Source organism: Girardinichthys multiradiatus, chromosome 2, assembly GCF_021462225.1.
Source record: "Girardinichthys multiradiatus isolate DD_20200921_A chromosome 2, DD_fGirMul_XY1, whole genome shotgun sequence".
In the NCBI taxonomy this organism is placed as follows: Eukaryota; Metazoa; Chordata; class Actinopteri; order Cyprinodontiformes; family Goodeidae; genus Girardinichthys; species Girardinichthys multiradiatus.
The window spans coordinates 35909510-35930147 of NC_061795.1; the positions used below are offsets into that span (position 1 = coordinate 35909510).

A 20638-nucleotide genomic window follows, 5' to 3' on the forward strand; every position below is an offset into this window, starting at 1 on the left:
TGTTAAATATGCTTTAATTTGGGAAGATAAGTATGGTTTTTCACAGAGTGGAAGTTTGAGTGTAAATAAGTTAAATAGTTTAAAGTAAAACAGTTGATGGATGGAGATAAGAAAAATAAAAAAAACATAAGAAAAAGATTAAAAAGCACAGAGTGCATCAATTAAGGTGTTAAAGAGTTAAAACTTTCCCACAGGAAGTTCCGTTTGTCTTAAATATTGCGATCAGTCGGAAAAGAAAGGAGTATAGTGCATGTTATGGTGGACAGCTGACTGACTGACTGATAATATTTCTGTGTGCAAAATCTGAACATATACTAAACTTTTTCATCTGCCTCTCTCACACACACACATACACACATGTATGGGATTTGAGTGCAGTGAGTCTAGATTTAGAAACCTGCCCTTCCCATGGCTACTCCACCAGAGATGCTTCTTCATCATGGCCTGAAGGAGAGAGGACCTGCCTGCCTGCTTGCTGCAAATCACAGTGTGAGTTTCCACCAGAACGAAACTCAGAAGAAGTCTGGCCCCAAACCCACTGAGATGGACAACGATCCATGCTGTTTGCCAGAGCCAGAAAAGCAATACACTGGATTTATATTGAAAGCATCTTATGCGGGCAGAAGAGAAACAGGCCAGAGCAAAGTTTCTTCTTTCTCCCTCCTGGAGAAGTTAAAGTGGACAAAGAATGATTGAATGTCTCACCAACAGACCGAGGAAGGGCCTGGTTGTTTTTTGGACTGATAGAGAACTGTGTGCCATGACAGTCTGACTCTGGAGCGATTTAGAAACTGATGGGGGTAACGTACAAACACACACACACATTTGCATAAATCTTTTCCTATTTTCTGCAACGAAGAACGCTTATTAACCCCTGCTCATGTGACACGCTGGCCTGACGTTGACAGATATAGCGGGTTAAAATATTATTTTAGGGTTAGAAAAGTATCTTTAAAAGGGTGATAACTTAGCTCATTTGATACTTCCCGGTTAATTCTTTCAGAGAAGCAAGTTCTCTTTCGTTGTGGAATATTCAGGGTCAATTATTCTAGTTATTAAAAGTTATTAAAAAGCAGAAGAAGTTACAACATCTCCAAAACTCACCAGTAACCAAGTGTTTCTTTGTTATTCTCAGGACAGATCTCATGAAGGAGCATTTTCAAAACCCATTGTATGCGTAAAACCTGATGGGTTTCTCCTTCAGGCATTATTTTCTGTTGTCAGAGTTTGTATCCCATAAATCTAATGGGTAGAGACCTCATTAAAACAGGCTTAGTTCTACTGCAGATGGTCTTCATACAGTTTCTGACACAGTACTTAGAGTGGGGTGCAGTTTTTGTCTGCAAGTGTTAACTGACGCTTATGGAAAGTACAAATTCATTGTTTTTCACAGCAGCTGCTGGGAAGAGGTTATATTAGGTTTTTCTTCCCTCTTCTGATTCATGCAGCGTGTTGATTTACACTGTACCTTATATCAGGTCCTGACAAAAACTATGAAAGGCTTGGTTCTGCAGTTTCTTTTTTTCTCCCTTTGGGGAAGGAAAGGAAACCTAATCAGTTCTATGTTGCATAGGAATATTAAAACACTTGTTGTTTTCTAAGATATCACTGGCTAAAACATTTTAAACTTTTGAGAGTAATTGGTTTAGTTAAACACATTTTCCTTGGTAAAACAAACCTTTAAAATGAGAATGGGAAAAATTAGGTTATTTTTGAAGGTAAGAAAGAATCTGATTGGACAGTGGTACCACACAAAAATTAAAACAGATCTAAGCCAATGATGTGTTCCAGTCATTTGGTGGCTTTGACATGCAATAATACTCAAAATTTCTACTCTGGGGGACACAGATTGGGGCTGAAGAGTTTTGTTTTGGAACCAAGGTTAGGATTTTTATAACGGAATAAAGACAAGTAAAATCCTTTATTTTAGGAAAAGAAAAGGAATAAAAGCTCTCTCAAAACTAAAGGGGATGGTCGGCTCAAATTCCAGTCTCCTTGTTTGATTTCTTAGGGTTTAAAGATTAAAAGAATACATGGGAGTAGAAAGCTACACAAGGTAATTTCAGATTACTAAATCATAAAATAGTGGTACATTTATCAGCATTTGGATTGTAAAAGAGGGGTTCTAATAATAATTTTCTCCCCAACTCTCAAAATTTAAATAGCCAAATTAAGGAAAATTATATGTGTCTTCCTTTTGAAACGCTATGTGGGAAAAGTCCAGTTTGGAGTGAAGTTTCTTAAGTCAAACACTGCAGTTTTTGTTTTGTTTGGGTATACCATAAAAATGTAAACGCCGGCTTAAAATACTTCTTTGAATTTAACCTGAGCAGAGAAATTCTGGAATACAGATGCGATCAAATTGAGCCAAACAAAAAGAGAACTATAACAATAACTCTCAGGGTTGTAGTTATTATTATTACAGAGTTACAGTACAAAGAATTGGCAAAAGGTTTCAGCATCAGTAAATTTGGATTAATTTAAGAGAAAACTGTTGCTGTGCTTCTAAATAGTTTGAGATCTCTTTGGATTATGTGCATTCATCTTAAGGATCCTGAAGATTGTCATAACAAAATTGATCAATTATAGCATTAAAAGATATGGCTGAGAAAACATATTCTGAAAAGAGATTGTTAAAAATTTCTTTGAATTCTTGAAGCTTCAAATTTGGCCATTTGTCTGTCTTTGATGTTTTGTCTTTGTTTTGTTGGAATGAATGTTTGTTATATATGTTGCATGAAACAATAATCCATGTTTAGAATAATGTTTCTAAATCCCAGATTGATTAAAACCTTGAGTATCCAGGAGAGTTAAGAAGCAGCTTGTTTCTGAGGTAGGTGCATGTTAACCGTTTTGCAGTTTAAGGTTCACTAAGATGGGTTTGAATGAAGAAACTGTGGGTCTGCCCATAGGCTGCCAATCAGAGGTTAGTTCTGTCTGACTCCGCCCACCTACCAGGTTGGTTCATGCCTTTATTGTCATGGTAACGCTCAGCACCTCCCTTCCTGAGTGTTAACACTGTTTAAGAGACAAAAGAATCAAAATGCTTGTAGTGATTGTTGCCTTAAAAACATGTTTTTTGTATAATAATTAAGGATGTAGCATGACATTTAGATTTATGTGTTTTACTATTAAAAGGTTAATGAAATAGTTTAAACTAGTTTGAAGAATTAGTTTTGCATGCAGAATCATTGGTGATTTATTAGATTGAAAGTTTCCCTGGTACCATTAAACTAGCTGACAATTCAAGATATGCCAAAAGTAAGGAATATATTTTTGATAAAGAATCAGAGTTATGATTTCATACTTGACAGGAATTATTTATTAGATTAAATTTATGTATGCATCAGAATTACATTAGATTTCCATTAATCTAATATTTATCTTCATACAAGACAAATCAGGATGATATGTGACTTATTTCTAAGTGAAATATTGATGAACTGTACAACGACTGAAGTTTGTGTTTTGTTGTTAATGGAACTGAATTGCAGTTACAAACATCTGGATTTTATTTATGTTGCTTTCGTTAAATTCATAGAGACACATAGTTATGTCAGAATTAATTTCTTTGGTTCTATGTAATGTGATCTTGGTTACTAGAACATTTTTGTTTAAACCTTTTGCTGGATTGTCGCATGGGTTGGACCCTGCGCCAGAAGAGGGGAATGTCAGAATAAAGTAACATGGGGATAATGCCAAGATAATTTTTTTCCACATCTTTGTGTGAAGATAGGATGTTGTTTTACTGTCAAAACCTGTCCACTGTGTTTTCTCAAATTTCACAGATGGTGAAGGCTGCATTACCAGAAACAGCCACTTCCACCCTCCAGTCCTTTATTCCTGGCGACTGGATTCTGCTCAGAGAATTTAGGAGAAAACACAGGAAGTCCAGGGCTGGAATGGCCCATATTAGATCCTACTAGTCACCCAGGAAAGCTACAGGAAAGCTCCAGCTCCTCCAGCTTAATCTGGCTTCCAGGACACAAGTCATCTTCCAACTGGATCATCCACGGCCTGAAAGGTGTGAGGACAGCGGACCACAACAAGACAAAAAACTGTAAGCTGATCCCTGGCGAGTGATTGAAGAGGTGGTTGAAGAACGCTGTTTTTACAAGGGCACAATCCCTTGAGCAGTGCAACGTTATTTCAGAATCTACTTAAGGCCATCGCATTGCCTGAAAGTTAGAAATCATTGGTGGCTACTAGGCGCTCCTTTGCCTGGACAGCAAGGGTCAGCCAAATTCTTTTCTCCCACTTTGACAGCAAAACTGACTCTGAGAAGAAAATCTCGGATGCTTTTATCTAACTTTAATGTTTATTGCTTGATATCTATCATTATGGTAGAAATTTGAAATGTGTTCATTTCCACCGTTGTTTAGTTGGACTATGGAAGCCAAACTTCCAGCAGGTTAGAGTTCCTGTTTCTAAACATTTCTAGAGGAGCTTCCCACGACCGCCCACCTGTACCAGACTGGTAACAGGGCAGCTTGAAGCCACTCAGGAGAGACAGCAGGATTTTTGAGTTTTGTTTATGATTTGTTTGCTTTGAAAAAAAAACTGTTTGCTTTCAGTACCAGAAGAAAGGACATTCCACTTCAAGGTTGGGATGCAGCTATATGGAAGATGGTCTGTTCTGATGCTAATGATTGGTATTGCAAGTATTTTATTACTCTTGTGTTCATTTGAGGAAAGGTACAGCAAAGATAATGTGACTAATCTGAGTAATTACGCCAATAGTACTCATCAGCTGATTTGAAGAGAGATTCATCACTTTTCTGACTACCATGATCATGCTGATAATGTCTGGTGGCAACTGTTGCATCAAACCGTGAGGAAGATAAGAAAGGACAGTTGCTATGTTTGTTGTTTGATTTCACGTGCTATTAATTATCAACCATTTTTGGTACCTGTTCCTATTGATACTACTTTCTTTCCAGATAGGCAACATAACCAGCTGGTGGAGGTTATTTTTCCTTGGGTGAGGAATTCTATTGTAAGGCAAAGCAGAAATGTTAGTAGATTTTCTAGTGAGACTAATTTAATATGTGCTACTACAGGAATTTCTTTATAGATTCTGGGGTAATAGGAATCAATTGGATATCCAGATATAGGTACAGATATGTGTATTGCACAGGAGGAAAACACACCTTATTTCCTTGTAAAAACAGAAGGTTATCTGTTTCATGTGCTTTAATCAACAGACATAAATTTGAGTCATGTCCTATCAGAACTGCTGCTTATACCATTTCAGGATCTTTGGTCCCAGATCCCTTTGTGTTAACTCTTAATCTTACAGCCGTACCGAATGAAAGTAAAGTTGTATGACCAGGCAGGTAAATTAACCAGGATTCTTGTTACCTTTCCAAGTAGAGATGGGTACTCATGTCCTAAGAACATGGTTTGGATGTGTGGAAATAGATCATATCTGTATCTGCCTGCTAATTGGTCTGGAGTATGTTATCTAGCTCATTTACTACCTACAGTCACAACTTATAATTCAATCAGCCCATTATTAGAGAGGAAGGGTTCACTGTTCTGACCAAGGAGCAGCAAGCTCTTAGAACATGAGTTTGCAAAGTAGAATGGCTTTGGATTATCTGTTAGCTGAGAGGGGTAATGGTTTTGAAGAATTTCTTTTTCTTTTAATTGTGATTACCTTGTAATCAGAAGAAAGGAGTTGTAATGGAAATTCTTGTATTAAGTGCTCTAAGGTGTTCCAAAGTGTATGACCTTTAGGTTACTTCTCTTTCTTCAGAACATCTGTGTTAGAGGAGGAAGCTGTAAAAACCAGTATCAGACGTTTAATGGTTAAAACCCATTCCTTTTAGGTGATGTTTCAGGAAAAGCAGATGGTCTGTTACCCCTGACCCGAGGAGAGTCTAGGCCATAAAGCACAAACTCTCTTAAGTTGAGATAACACCCACATACTCTTTCAATACTCTGTGTAAATGTTGACACCACACTGAACCCAAAGATAGAAGACTATGAAGACACAGAAAAGGTTTATTTTACCGAGCTACAAAATAAAGACCACTACTCCTAAGATGACATGTTGTAAATGAAAATATCTTTGACGCCTGAGTGTACTCATAATTGTACTTCATAAAATGACTTTATAGCAGAAAATTGAAAGAAGTTGCTATTTAAGTGGAATGAGAAAAAGTACAATGATGACATGAACAAGGCTTGTTTTAATTCATATAATTTTCTTACATTTTGTTTTCTTTGATTTATTATATTATTATTGTACTCTGAATATTTTTCCCACAATATAATCTGCTTACTGTCCGTGGGTTTTTTGCTCACACAGAGTGTTTTCTTTTATATGTATTCAATCATGACTTATTCGTGATAAAAAGGGGGGACTGTTAGGGTTTGAAAACTTTTGTATTGTTTATCACTCATGTCTGCTCTAAGTGCCTTTCCCTCCTACATGCCACAGGAAGGGAGATGGGGACAGGAGTGAGTTATGCTTTTATCAGCAGCAGGGTTTATAAACAGAACCTAAACAAATCTGCTTCTAAAAAAGAAGCTCTATGCTAATATTGCATAAATGCTGTTTCAAAAACTTTCACGCTTGTGTGTTTCTTTTGCATGTTGTTGTTTATAAATGAATGCCAAGTTATTTACACCGAAGACCATGCTAATCCATGGGCTGCTGCAAATTTTGTTACATGTGAAATGTGTCACAAAACATCTGATAACATTACGATTTTGAGATCAGAGTTGGTATGGTGGAAGAAATCGTCCTTGGTACTGTTCTGCTCTTCCAACTATGTAATAGCTCAGTTGTCAAGTGAGAGTTGACAAACAGCTTCCTACTGCAGGTATGATACTGATGGCTTATAATAACCACAAAGAACACGATTTCATAAAACCAGAACAATTCCTTAAAGAGGATTGCTGCAAATGAGTCAAGGAAGGGAGGATTTGAACGAGATTTGAAGCAAATGCAACAGTTACTTTAGGCCTTTTTGTCACCTTGTGTCACAGGCTACAATATCTACAAAGCTAATGTTAAACTAAGAGCTGTATCCAGCTGTGTCAATACTTAATGTGGTATTACCTGGATGGATGATGCAGGGGTCACACTCGTTGATGGCATTGCGGCAGCAGGGCACAGCGTAGCCAACTTGAGTCCCCTGGAGAGGACACTTACAGCGGATTACATCGTACTCACAGCAGCCTCTGCACATAACACTCCACTCTGGACCTGGGCAGTGGTTGTACAAGTACCTGTAATCTATACAAAAAGATATGTGCAGATTAGGGATACTTGGAAGAAAGAAAAACAGATTAAGGTGAACCAAATATGGAGAATATATGCCAAATGAAATATTTACAATGAGAAAAAGTGAGCATAGGGGGTGGAAGTATTTGTGAGTTTGGTGCTTATCTCCGCTGCTGCTCTCCTCTGCCTCTTATTTTCACCTTGATTTGAAGCGCCTTTTTAGGCAAAAGATAATCCCTTGGCAGTTTACCCCCTTTGTTTGTTGCTTTATCTAAAAGTATGGTAATGTGGTAAAGTAAACACAAGGCAAAACAGATTCAAGTGATTATCCTCTGCATAAACTCAAGTGTAAAGACAGTCCTTGCTTGTTAAGTCTTAACTCAATAAATGTTATATTTAATTGGATCTGAAATCAGTTATTCAAAGAACTTTGAGCCTGAGTGGCCATATTATGTAACAGTGGATTTAAAAGCTAAAACAGACAAGTGCTCTTGTGGCAGATGTGGCAAGAAGAGGCTGCAGGTCAAATTTGGCCCAGTGACAGTGCAACATATTGTATGTCCTTCTAGTCCTGCTAACAAAATTACTTATTTGCTCTTAGCCAAGGATATGCAAAAGCCACTATAAAACATGCCAGCTCTGTTTTTCTTCAATGTGATGTTTCGGCTCCAAAGATACAAGTAAAGAAGTGGACATACCAAGGCAACAAATGGTGATAAATCTCTCAAAGGATCATGATCAACTGGAGAAAAACACACATGGCTTGGAATGCTGTGAATCCACCCTCTTCCACATTAATGATATCATAAATTGTGTCTCAGTTCTGCAAGAGTCAGGGATTCTTCTCAACTATTTCATCCAGAATTTTGTATAGACATACTGCTGACAGTAAATCCTGTGATGCTATTGGGTTGATATCTCGACAGGTTCTCTGAGAACAGCCTTTGAGTTTCACAGCACAGTTACAGTACTTGACTGAATATCCTTTCCTGTTCAAACCCAGAATCATTGTGTGTTTCTTTTAGCTTAGGTTAAGCTGGATAAGTCATCAACCTCAGAGTACACACAGAATGACAGTCAGCTCTGCCTTTAACTGAAAAAGGGCTCTCTCTGGGGTACAGCTTCGTCTTAATCAGACTTTGTGGACTATTTAAGCTTCCTTGTAAGAATTAATATATATTCCCATCTTGTGAATTGTACTTTCAAAGCAAAGCTGATCATCTTACTTTACACCTCCTTTTTTTTTTTTTATCTCCTCTGGACAAAAAAAGAAAAGCACACACTCTCTGTTCAGACAGTCATTTTTGTGGATTTCTGCTGACCAAACATTAAAGCCACAAACATCCACAGCATGTGTCTGGCCTGCATGTTTGAAGAGATGTGTGCTGAGAAAAGAAGAGATGGCGCAAAAAGACGATTATACAAGCCTAGCATCACGCCCAGCTCATCACATGCTGATGCTTTGTTAGGACCCCTTGGCGCCACATAGGAATGCGAAGGGTACACTTTATGCCTTGTTTCCCCACAGTTTTGTTTATGTTCAGAACTTGGACTAGACCCCCACAATGACCAAAAGCAAAAATAAAAGTCACTGGTATGAAGCATTGCCTCAGCCAGTGCTTCCTATTTATTTTTAGAGCAATTGTGGAAAGTGGACTTGTGTAACACCAATGTCGCTAATAGTTTCCTTACCCGTTGTAGAAAGATGGCATATCACCATGAGTTTCTAAAAAAATCAAGTAATCTTGAGAGCAGCAGGTGGCTAACTGCTAGTGAGAAGGGCCTCCATGATTCTAGTAGTTTAAAAAACCTTCAGAGTTTTATACGTGTGATGCATTACTATATTAGCAGATATTACACTTTTACACCTTTAGAGAACAGACAGCTGTTATGTTTGTCATTGTCATCTATGTTGGCTGACACTGCCCACTATTAATTGGCTCATCATTTAAAACTTTTAGGATGGCCAAAAAATTATGTAAACTCAAAACATTTAACCAGCCAGAATCTAAAAAAGTTGGGTTTATCCTGGATTCAAGAATAAATGTCTGGCATTAGATTTGTTTTGGCTACTGAAGTGTTGACATCAAAATACGTTTTCTTGATTGCCTTATGTCCAACAGAGCACAATGAGCTGGTGAATTTTTGCACTGGTTCAAGATCAGTTTTTCTCCTAGCCAATTTACAGGGGAAACGACTGCAACGTATGTTTGGCTAATCCAGGATCTATCTCTGAGGTTGGAGGATAACCTGAAAAATGGCACAGCAAAGAAAAATTAAGAAAAACGTTCCTAGGATAAATAGTTTCTTTAAGAAAAAATTGTGGCAATGTTAAATATTGTCAGGCACCAGCACCTGGCGCCTATCAGGTGCCTATCTAGAGCAATTTACGGGCCAGAGGTGGGCCAGAGGCGGGGTACACCGTGGACAGGTCACCATTCAGAAGAAACTCTGAAAGTAAAAACTATTACGTTATCAGTGCACTGACAATTTCTCATTGTATTAGTACTACTGGATGTAATATTACAATACTACTTTGTACGTTAACTATAATTATTTCTATTGACATACTGTATGTCCAATACTTTAGAACATTTGAGTATTAATATTGACAAATGGTCAGTATATCCTCTTGCGTAGTGTAGATGTGTGATATCAAATATTAAAGAGTTTTATACCATGGTTATAAGTGTTTTCAGTTTGAATTGTTTTAAATTATTTCTTACGTTTTCTGCAAACTCACAGCAAAATGAAATCTTTATGCATCCAGTATTGGGATTGTTATAGATTAGAACTTCAAACAACTGCGCTTTTTCTCAACTGTTCCTTTGTAACAACAAGGTTTGTTGCATGGTAATCTTTCTGTTTGCTTACCTCAATTGCTAGCTCAATTACTGGCACTAGGTTTCATTGCCAAACAATTAAAACGAGCCAGCCAACCAGAGCTGCCCTAGGACAAGATCGTCCTAACCCCCCTAATGACTTCCAATCTCATCCCCATAAACCTCCCACCCCCATGAACCGCTACATGAAGTTCCCCACAGAGCCACCCCCAACCAGGATACAGATATCGAACCCATCCCCCCAAACAGAAATGCCATGAATCTCCTCACCACAGGGGCACAACCCCACAAGAGATCTCCACCCCTGAAAAGCCAATAAAGACACACCCACACTGCATGAGCCCCCGCACATAGCCCCTTCTCTAAGAACTCCCCATCACATGCAGCCCCACACAGCGTGCTGCGATGGCAAGGCAACGGCCCTGTTCGACACCACCTCAGCTATCGCACAAGAGAGCACAACAGAGCAGACACCACTTAGCCCTGTTCCCACACCAGATTCCCTGACCCCATGCCAAGACAGGATAAACTCAGTCCCCAGCACACAGTCCCAGGTGTTTGGCATGCATCTGGGGCCGATGGCCCCCACCACGGCCCTGCAAATACATAACATCACAGCCACTGTAGCATCAGCCCAGGGAGAACCACCAACCACCTCAGCTCCACTGTCACCAACCAGCCAATCCAAATGCTGGTTGCCCCACATCAAAAGGGATGCAACCCCCCCACCACACACGCTGCAATTTATTATGTCATTTAATAAATGGCGTAAAATAGAATTACTCAAAACCGGTAGACCACACTGGCCATTTATAGAGGCTTCAGTCCTTAACGCAGCTTTTCCCTGGTTTGACTTCTGCCCACGGCGACCTGTGCTGCATGTCTTCCCTCTCTCTTCACCTCGTTTCCTGTTTGCCTACTTTCAAAAAATAACACAATGAAGTCTACTAGTGCCACAAAACAAATCTTAAAAAAATAATTATTCAATCAAAAAACAAAACAAAAACATCAAAAAACACAAGATCAGGAAGAAATTATGTAAGTTAGCAGAAAAATTCTTTGTTCTGTCTTGAAATTCTATCTGTCCTAATCTGCTTTCAGTTGCATCAATAAAGTTGGAAACTGTTTATTTTTAGTTACAACATTGTCCAAAAGACAATAATTAGGGATGAGGAGATTAAGCATTCTGGGCAGATCAAACTCATAGTCTTTTGTGCTGTTCCTAAGTTTTTTTTTTTTTTCTTGACATCAATGTCATCTTGTAAAGATTTTTTACAAGATGTAAACAGTGTTAAAAGAGGTGATGCACACTCCACTGTGATTTAGGAGGTGCTGACATCACCATATGCTCCCATTATGTAGGTTGTGTGCCTCCAGGCTGGAGACTTGATCTGGATAGGCCATGAAACCTGATTTAATGGACATAAACATGAAAGACTCAAATATTTCATGAGTAGGTCTGGTATTGTCATTACAAAGATCACTGATTCATGTTTTGCTGATGTGAAGATTGTAAAAGAAAACCTAGAGTTTGCAGTAGAATGTGATGTGACTATTGTTGTTAATTCATTTATGTAGGATTGTTTTCCAATGGGTGGCCCTGTAGGGAACTTTATGTTGGGGGGTCAATGGAGTTGAGATTTGAGTTTATTCTTTTTTTTCGCTTTTGGGCTGGGGTCGCTCGGGTTTGGGAGGTGCCAGCCCTAGTCTGGACTGATGGCCCGGGCGGTCTGCCTGTCTCCACCCCAGAATGAAGGGGACCAACTTGTGAATAGTTTACTTTCACCACTTGTGAAAGTAAATCTGTTGGGCTTCTTCTTGACACTCTGAGTGTTACTCTGCCAGACAGGACACGTAAAAAAAAAAGAGTTCCTTCCAAGATTCCATAATTCCTCATGCTCTACTTGAGGTATCACATTAACTCAGGCAGCAGTGATTTCAGAGTTTATACACTGGACTGGATTCAGTTTTCTGACCTCCAATTTTGCTGATAAGGCTGCAATGTCCACCTCCGGAGCACGATTATGAAGTTTCTCCCCAGAGTTGGACACATCCTGGAATGCATCTTTATTTTCTTGCACTTTTATCACATTTCTTTTAAAGCATTTACTGGGAGTATAGCTTGCTTTCTAACTGTTTAAATGTATCCCTTTTGTCAATAAGATTACTACCATGTAAAAATACATTTGTAATTTGTAATCAGCTTGTAATTACCCACACCTGTGGGTAATTACAAGCTGGAACAATTTCATCTGGATTTTAAACGGCAGTTATGGAAGGTCAGACCAGGTGTGAAATTGTCTGCGCACAGCTGTTGACCTGCAAGAAAACTCTTTTACATTCAACTTTCATTTTTCATTGATGTTGTTTTCAGGTTCACTTCCCAAAAGCATTTATAATAATTTCAGACACGGCAAAAATCATAATAATAAAAATAATATTTGTGAACAAATTAACCCTATAATCAACCCTATAATCCCATATAATAGATCACCCTATAATTCAACTCAAGACTGTGGTTTTACAATGTGCTCCCAGCTAATGTGTATTTAATCACAAACTAGAGGTGTTGACAACCACAGTGCTAGGCCACCACAGAGAAGTGCCCTAGCTATAAAGAAATTCACCTTTCAATATACAGGGGTTGGACAATGAAACTGAAACACCTGTCATTTTAGTGTGGGAGGTTTCATGGCTAAATTGGACCAGCCTGGTAGCCAGTCTTCATTGATTGCACATTGCACCAGTAAGAGCAGAGTGTGAAGGTTCAATTAGCAGGGTAAGAGCACAGTTTTGCTCAAAATATTGAAATGCACACAACATTATGGGTGACATACCAGAGTTCAAAAGAGGACAAATTGTTGGTGCACGTCTTGCTGGCGCATCTGTGACCAAGACAACAAGTCTTTGTGATGTATCAAGAGCCACGGTATCCAGGGTAATGTCAGCATACCACCAAGAAGGACGAACCACATCCAAAAGGATTAACTGTGGACGCAAGAGGAAGCTGTCTGAAAGGGATGTTCGGGTGCTAACCCGGATTGTATCCAAAAAACATAAAACCACGGCTGCCCAAATCACGGCAGAATTAAATGTGCGCCTCAACTCTCCTGTTTCCACCAGAACTGTCCGTCGGGAGCTCCACAAGGTCAATATACACGGCCGGGCTGCTATAGCCAAACCTTTGGTCACTCATGCCAATGCCAAACGTCGGTTTCAATGGTGCAAGGAGCACAAATCTTGGAATGTGGACAATGTGAAACATGTATTGTTCTCTGATGAGTCCACCTTTACTGTTTTCCCCACATCTGGGAGAGTTACGGTGTGGAGAAGCCCCAACGAAGCGTACCACGCAGACTGTTGCATGCCCAGAGTGAAGCATGGGGGTGGATCAGTGATGGTTTGGGCTGCCATATCATGGCATTCCCTTGGCCCAAATACTTGTGCTAGATGGGGGCGTCACTGCCAAGGACTACCGAACCATTCTTGAGGACCATGTGCTTCCAATGGTTCAAACATTGTATCCTGAAGGTGGTGCCATGTATCAGGATGACAATCCACCAATACACACAGCAAGACTAGTGAAAGATCAGTTTGATGAACATGAAAGTGAAGTTGAACATCTCCCATGGCCTGCACAGTCACCAGATCTAAATATTATTGAGCCACTTTGGGGTGTTTTGGAGGAGCGAGTCAGGAAACGTTTTCCTCCACCAGTATGACATAGTGACCTGGCTGCTATCCTGCAAGAAGAATGACTTAAAATCCCTCTGACCACTGTGCATGACTTGTATATGTCATTCTCAAGACGAATTGATGCTGTATTGGCCACAAAAGGAGGTCCTAGACCATACTAATAAATTATTGTGGTCTAAAACCAGGTGTTTCAGTTTCATTGTCCAACCCCTGTAGTTTGTGTCTCAGTAGTTCTTATCAGCTGTCTTGTAGTTATGGGTAGATAAATTATATAAGATGGAAACACTGAGGAATGAAACACCATTTAAGCTTAGAAAGAAAACATTCAGTGGAAAAAAGACAAACTTGTCTAAGTGTGCGCATTTTTGTGGGGGATGTTCATCTTCTCTTATGTAAGAAGTGTCTGCTTGTTCCATTCCGAAAACGGAGCATTTCAATTCACTGCTCTGTATCTATGCCAGGAGTCCATCTAAATAAAAAGACTGTTGATATCTAGTTAAAAGCAAAGAAAATGCTGTGATTTTGGCAAGGCTTGCCCAAGGTATAACGTACTTAAACCTCTGGTGAGGATCCACAGGCTAGCAGGGGGCCCTGAAGATTGTTTCACTTGTCACATATAGACCGCAAACATTATATTAATCAGAAATAATCCTGTCCTTTGACATTTTTCGAAGGTTTCTAAATGTCAAAATATAAAGAGCTTTATTTTTTTAGAGCTTTAAATTTAAAATCTAGACTGCTCTAATTGTAATCATATATAGGAATCTCATAGTTAACAATTTTATGGTTAACCCAGTTACAAAACTTTAAGTTGCACAAGGATGCCTGCAGAGAGTATATTAGCTGGCCGCAATGGACAGGAAGTGGGCCTGTAAATCAAATTCTGCTTTCAGCCTCATGTAATCTTGAACCAGCTCTGGATTTTAGGCTTCTTCTTTACAACCATCAATGTGGATCCCAATGTGGATTACTTTGAACATCTGCTTTGCCTCATTGGGGTGTTGGTCCTCCAACCCTCTGAAGAGACTCACACCAAACACTTTAAAGACATTGCTCATTATGTTGTGTGTAAATATAAATATAAACCTATTATTACACATTTAAAATGTGTAACAGACGATGAACTTGACCTCATGACTGAGTTAAGGAGGCCACATCTGCACTAAATGAGCGCACCAAATAAATCTTTTAGACGTCCAATGAAAGTGAGCTGAAAGTGAGAATGAAACCCAAAGGCAGGACTTGTCTTGCTCAGCCATTATTATGTCCCAAGAGAATCTTCTTTCTGTTCGGATTAACATCCAGTTGTGATCAGAGTGTTAGATAAAAAGCCAAAGCAGTCTCTAAATTGCCATCCTAAGAAAAGTGACTGGCACTCAGTGGGAGGAGTAGTCATCTTGCAATTCCAAAAGTTGTGGGTTTGATTTTACATGCCCTCCACAAGTCCTCCTGCCATATGTCATAGTGCCCCTGGGCAAGGCACTTAATCTCAAGTTGCCTACCAATCTGCATATCAATGCATGAATTTGAAAATGAATGTGTGTGCATTTGTGAGTGCAATTTGATAAATGTGGCTCTGATGTAAAGTACTTTGAGTGGTCAGAATGACTAGAAATGTCAAACTGACAGGCCAGGCAAGGACAGCATTTGATAGAGAAGCAGCCAAGAAACCAATTTTACATCTGCAGGAGCTGCAAATAAACCACAGCTCAGGTGAGAGTATCTGTTTGTTCCCCTGTATCTGTATCAGTATAGTTGTGCACTTTACAGATTTGACATTAAGTAGAAAGCCACTGAAAAATGTCCAGGTTTGCTATTTTCCTAAAAATTACAGCCTATGGATGAGCAAATCTGATGGAGACATAGAGGAAAATATTTGCAGCCTAAAGTTGTTGAGCAAGTATTGACTCAAAGAGGCTGCAACATTTGCACACCACATATACATACATAAATTTTGTGTTGGTCTATCAAATAAGATTTGAACTAAATACTTTGAATTTTGTGGTTCTGAAATGAAAATTTTGCAACAAAAGTTGAAGGGCTTTGAATATTGTTGTGCCCCAGCAATGGAATGAAACATGGACTGAACTGTACACAAATGGAGAGACTTTTACCTTCAACAGCACAGCTGACAGATTGAGGAGGTAGCGCAAGACCACCTGAATGTCTTTGAAACATGCTGGCAAGTAAGAATCTGCTTCAAAGTTGACTACAATCTGATGTTGGAGTATCCGTCGATGGAAGCACAACCAAAAGTTAAGTTATGATCTGCTGTATGGGCATCCAGCAATTCATATGTGCAATTAAGACAAGCTGCCTTAGAACTTCATTCTGTGCTTCTCCCGAAAATGAATCTAAGCCAGAGATTAACCCCAGAAGAGACAGTATCTAATCCAAGCGGTTTTCCCTATGGCCTGCTTTCCGAGCAGAAGCTTCCCCAAGCTGCTACTGAGAGGAGTCTTCTTTGTTTGACCTCGCCACACAACTTAATGCTCTTCTGATCTTCTTCACTCCTGTTCATGAGAACAGTTCACATAAGAGGTGGTGTCTAGCCAGAGAAAATGAGTCTAGGGTAAAATAACCTACATATTGTTTATATCATGTTTGCTTTGTGTGTGGTGCTATAAGCTAAAACCATTTTAGTGCTAGCACAGTACGCACTGAGCTAAAGGGAACAGGCCTCTGAGCCAAGAGGCTAGATAATTTGTTCTGAGTTGTGTTTTAAAGTTACAACAAACTTTGCTTTAATGACTGGTTTAAACCTTTCCTTTGTAAGCTAAAACCGCTAATTGCAAATATTAGCACCAGGAAGATCACATTTTTATACTCGACTCATCGCCATCTTGTGAGAATCCATAGATATTGAATATATAATAGATAATTTCATTCTAAAGTTTATTGTGGTTGCAACATCATCTGGCTATTTGCTTATTGCTTTATGTATACATGGAAAGAAGGGATGTTGAGATTTTATTAATGTCTAAACCAGAGGGTAGGCATGAGCAATCATTTGTTTTTTTTTACCTTTTTCACGAGTAGAAGTTTGTTTTCTTCTTAATATTTTTATATTTACAAACCTTGGCAGTAACATTTTAACTGTTTCCACAGTTTTACACTGCTAATGTGATAGGACAAAGAATGCATTTAAAATGACTTGTGATGATTAGCTGTTAAACAGCTGGCAGATGGGTTCTGTTAAATTTGGACCCATCTGGATCCATTCAAACATTTTTCATTTTATGCATAGCTTTTGCACTTGACCACATTAGTTGGTTACCACATATGATTTAGTGAACAACCAATCTTACCACTAGTTCAGTTATATTCTTGTGTTGCCATAGTTAAATAAACATTTTCGTCTAAAGACGTTTCCTGCTTTAAATGACAAGTAGCAGTATTTATATGCAACCAAATAAATACTTTCCTCCTGACAAAATAAAGCTTATTTCACAGTAATGTATCATGGAAAAATTACTTTATACAGCTGCTGTGAGAGGAGGCAGAGTGTAGGCATGCGTTGTATGGGAGTATACAGTTTCTTTTTCCTACTGCCCACAACAGCTGTCTGGTATTTTGAGGTCAGAGTGATTTAATTGTCATGCAAGAGGAAAAATCCCAGGGCAGCACAGCGGTCATTGTTTGTCTGAAGATATTCCAAAGTACTGATCTGATTGTAGAAAGTAGATTGATTTAAATTAGTTTCCTCAAAGCGAAAACCACAAACAGAATTAAATGTCTTTCCACCTTATTCTTCTGTGTGGATAAACATTGTGATAGAATGCTTATATGTTAAATAATCTGACTTTAAGCATTAAAGTATGAGTCTAACATGAAATTCTACTCCTCCAAATAAATAAGAGGCCACATTGTAGATTATACAGCTACACGTCTTTGTCAATATATTCTCTTTGTTTAAATATACAGTAGAAGGGCGCGGCGCAGGTGGTGTAGGAGTTTAACCGAGAGACCCATCTACAAGAGGCTTTAGTCCTTTACACGGCAGTCCTGGGTTTGAGTCCCACTACCAGCGACATTTTCCACATGTCTTCCCCTCTCTCTCTGCCCCATTTCCAGTCTAACTACTGTCCAAAAACTCTGGGAAAAATAAAGGCCACTAGTGCCACAAAAAAAAAGAAATCTTAAAAACTATTTAAAAAATACAGTAGAAAACAGATATTTGCATACACTGTATAAAAAGCCATTTTTCGTGACATTTTAACAGACTGAATGTTCCCTGTCTTTTTTTTTTTTGTTTTTGTGTACTTTCTACAGATTCAGTTGACACAATAATGCAGGTCAAAAAGCACTTGTCATTTTCTTGTGCTTATCCGGGACCGGGTTGCGGGGGGCAGCAGACTAAACAAAGACGCTCAGACTACCTACTCCCCAGACACCTCCTCCTTATCTTCTGGGGAACGCCCCTGGACCTCCTCCCGGTGAGACGTGCCTGGAACACCTCCCAAAGAAGACGTCCATGTGGCATTCGAAACAGATGCCCCAGCCACCTCAACTGACTCATCTCGAAGTGGAGGAGCAGCGGCTCTACTCCGAGCTCCTCCAGGATGGCTGAGCTCCTCACCCTATCTCTAAGGGAGTGACGGCCACCCTGTGGAGGAAGATCATTTCAGCCGCTTGTATCCGGGATCTTGTTCTTTTTGTCATGACCCAAAGTTAATGCCCATTGGTGAGGGAAGGAACGTAGACCGACCAGTAAATCGAGAACTTTGCTTTTTGGCTCAGCTCTCTCTTCACCACAACAGACCAGCATAGCGTCCCCATTACTGCGGTGGCCACACCAATCTGTCTATTGATCTCCAGCTTAATTCTCCCATCACTTGTGAACAAGACCCCAAGATACTTAAACTCCTCCACTTGAAGCAGGAACTTCCCTCCAACCTGGAGAGGGCAAGCCAAGGAGGCTGAGGAGTGTGATCCTTCTGTAGTAGGAACATGCCCTCTGTTTAAAAAGCAGTTCTACCAAATACTAAGGAAGTATTTGGTATACTAAACTACTAATTTGATTAAAGTAATTCTGTCTCTTAATTATTCTGTCATTTAGCAAGTTAAATTTTTTTATTAATCCTTACTGAACTGAACCAGAATACTTTTGGTTTGATTTTAAAAACCAAAACGTTTTCTTTTCTTTTTATACATTGTATCTAAACATCTGTTTTCAACTATATTTCTTACATCTGTGAACATGAGTCTTTGTTTCCCTGCTGTGCACTGCCTAGGAACTATTCTGTGTGGGCTTTAGTTAAACACCCCTCTGCTTGTCAAAGCGACAGGAGGCAGAGGACAGGGGATCCTAAACAGGAAGTTTTACTCACATTAAAAAGCCAGAGAGGGCCACCAAAACATTACCGAACTGCCGTAAACGCAAGCAGAAACACATGTGTAAACATCCCTCAAAGAAGGGTTTTTTTCCCCCTTTTAAAAGGAAAACATGCTTTATGTTGCGCAATAGAAGTTCCATCATCAGCTGATTATGAAACAAGACATGCAGTGAGTGACCCAGCTGACAACAACATAAGTAGTTAAATCTGCCGCAGGCAACTCTCTCAACGCATGCTGCTCACCCATATACCACATTCACCAATATTACAAGTTGTATGTAAAGTTTTACTGAACAGACCAAAGGGCAGAGGTTTGGTTAAGAGTCTTAGACACGGTTTATGGCGTACACATTAGCAAGAGTAATTGACTCCAACGTGACTCCTGTCTTCCAGAGGTTCAAGCAGTCATGGTAAACAGGTAGAGTCAACCCCTCTCACAAAACGCTTGAACATTCAAAGAGGGGCTCTTAAACAAAAGAGAAAGTGTGCCAAGCTTCAGCAGGCTCATTAGGACTCCAAGTGCCTCAGTTCACCTAAAGGAATGCATGACGGCATCCAACTTTTGCCTTGTTGGAGATTCTTCCAAAACAAAAACATTCCCACTTATTCTCTCGAACAAAACTGAAAAGATGAACATCACAGAGTATTCATCTTCAACAAGACTTCACAGGACAAACCTTGTTTTATGCTAAGGGATGTAAAGTCAAGGAATTTCAATGACTTGTCTTTTTTTTTCCAAAAACAGCAATAAAATAGACTCTACATCTCTTTGATTCTGTTACAGTTGTTGCCTAGAGTGCTAAGACTGACAAGAGGAGAGGGAATGGAAAGAGCACAGACTCTGGGTTATTGAGAACAAAGAAACAAACTCTAAGATAGGAAGAGGAAGACAAACAAGTGCAGTGAAGGTAAAGTCACAGCACAGCTCTTACCATAAGGCCACGCTGTCCCCAAGGGTAAAGAGATGAAAATAAGGGAGACAGAGAGGAGCCAGCCCTCTCCTCTGGACATAAAGGTGTTGGTCCATCGGTTTGTCCGAGTGCTCCCGTGGGTTTCCCCCAGCTGTTGTCCTGCAGACAGCATTCTGCAGTCTGGGCCTCTGTTTACTTTCTAAACTCAGCTGACATTACTCTCTCGTTGCCTTTCATCCCCTCCCTCCCCCTCCCTTCATTTCCTTCTTTCTTACCCAGTGTCTTTCTCCCTTGGTTTCTCCCTCTCTTACAGCTCCTGGGGTTCAGGTTACAGCCCAGCCTTGCAAAGGAGTTCCACTGGCAGTGGTCTCCCAAAAAAAACTCCTCTCACCTCAGTCAAACACGTCATTGCTGATGAATGAAAGCAAGCGTCAGTGTTTTATGCTTAACTCACAAACACACTCAGAGTGGGAAAAAATGTATTAAAGCCAGTGTGCATCCCACACACATCGCCTTAATCATAATCAATTATGTGGTAACATAATTTATGCCTCTGTCACTGGATAAATCATGACTAAAAATCCAGAGGTCAAATGTTGTTCAAGTTCACATAAGTGC

General features: G+C 39.5%; 1 protein-coding gene across 1 annotated transcript in view; it reads right to left on the bottom strand.

The window, feature by feature from the left end:
* Positions 1-20245, bottom strand: part of pamr1b (peptidase domain containing associated with muscle regeneration 1b) — a 42215-nt gene extending 21970 nt beyond the window's left edge. Inside the window, exons 1-2 of the mRNA XM_047353543.1 lie at positions 20042-20245; positions 7070-7246 (exon numbers count right to left, since the gene is read on the bottom strand). Coding sequence (XP_047209499.1) covers positions 7070-7246; positions 20042-20192 — 328 coding nt within the window. The 5' untranslated portion in view covers positions 20193-20245. The remainder of the gene's footprint in view (positions 1-7069; positions 7247-20041) is intronic.
* Between the last annotated feature and the right edge of the window lie 393 nt (positions 20246-20638).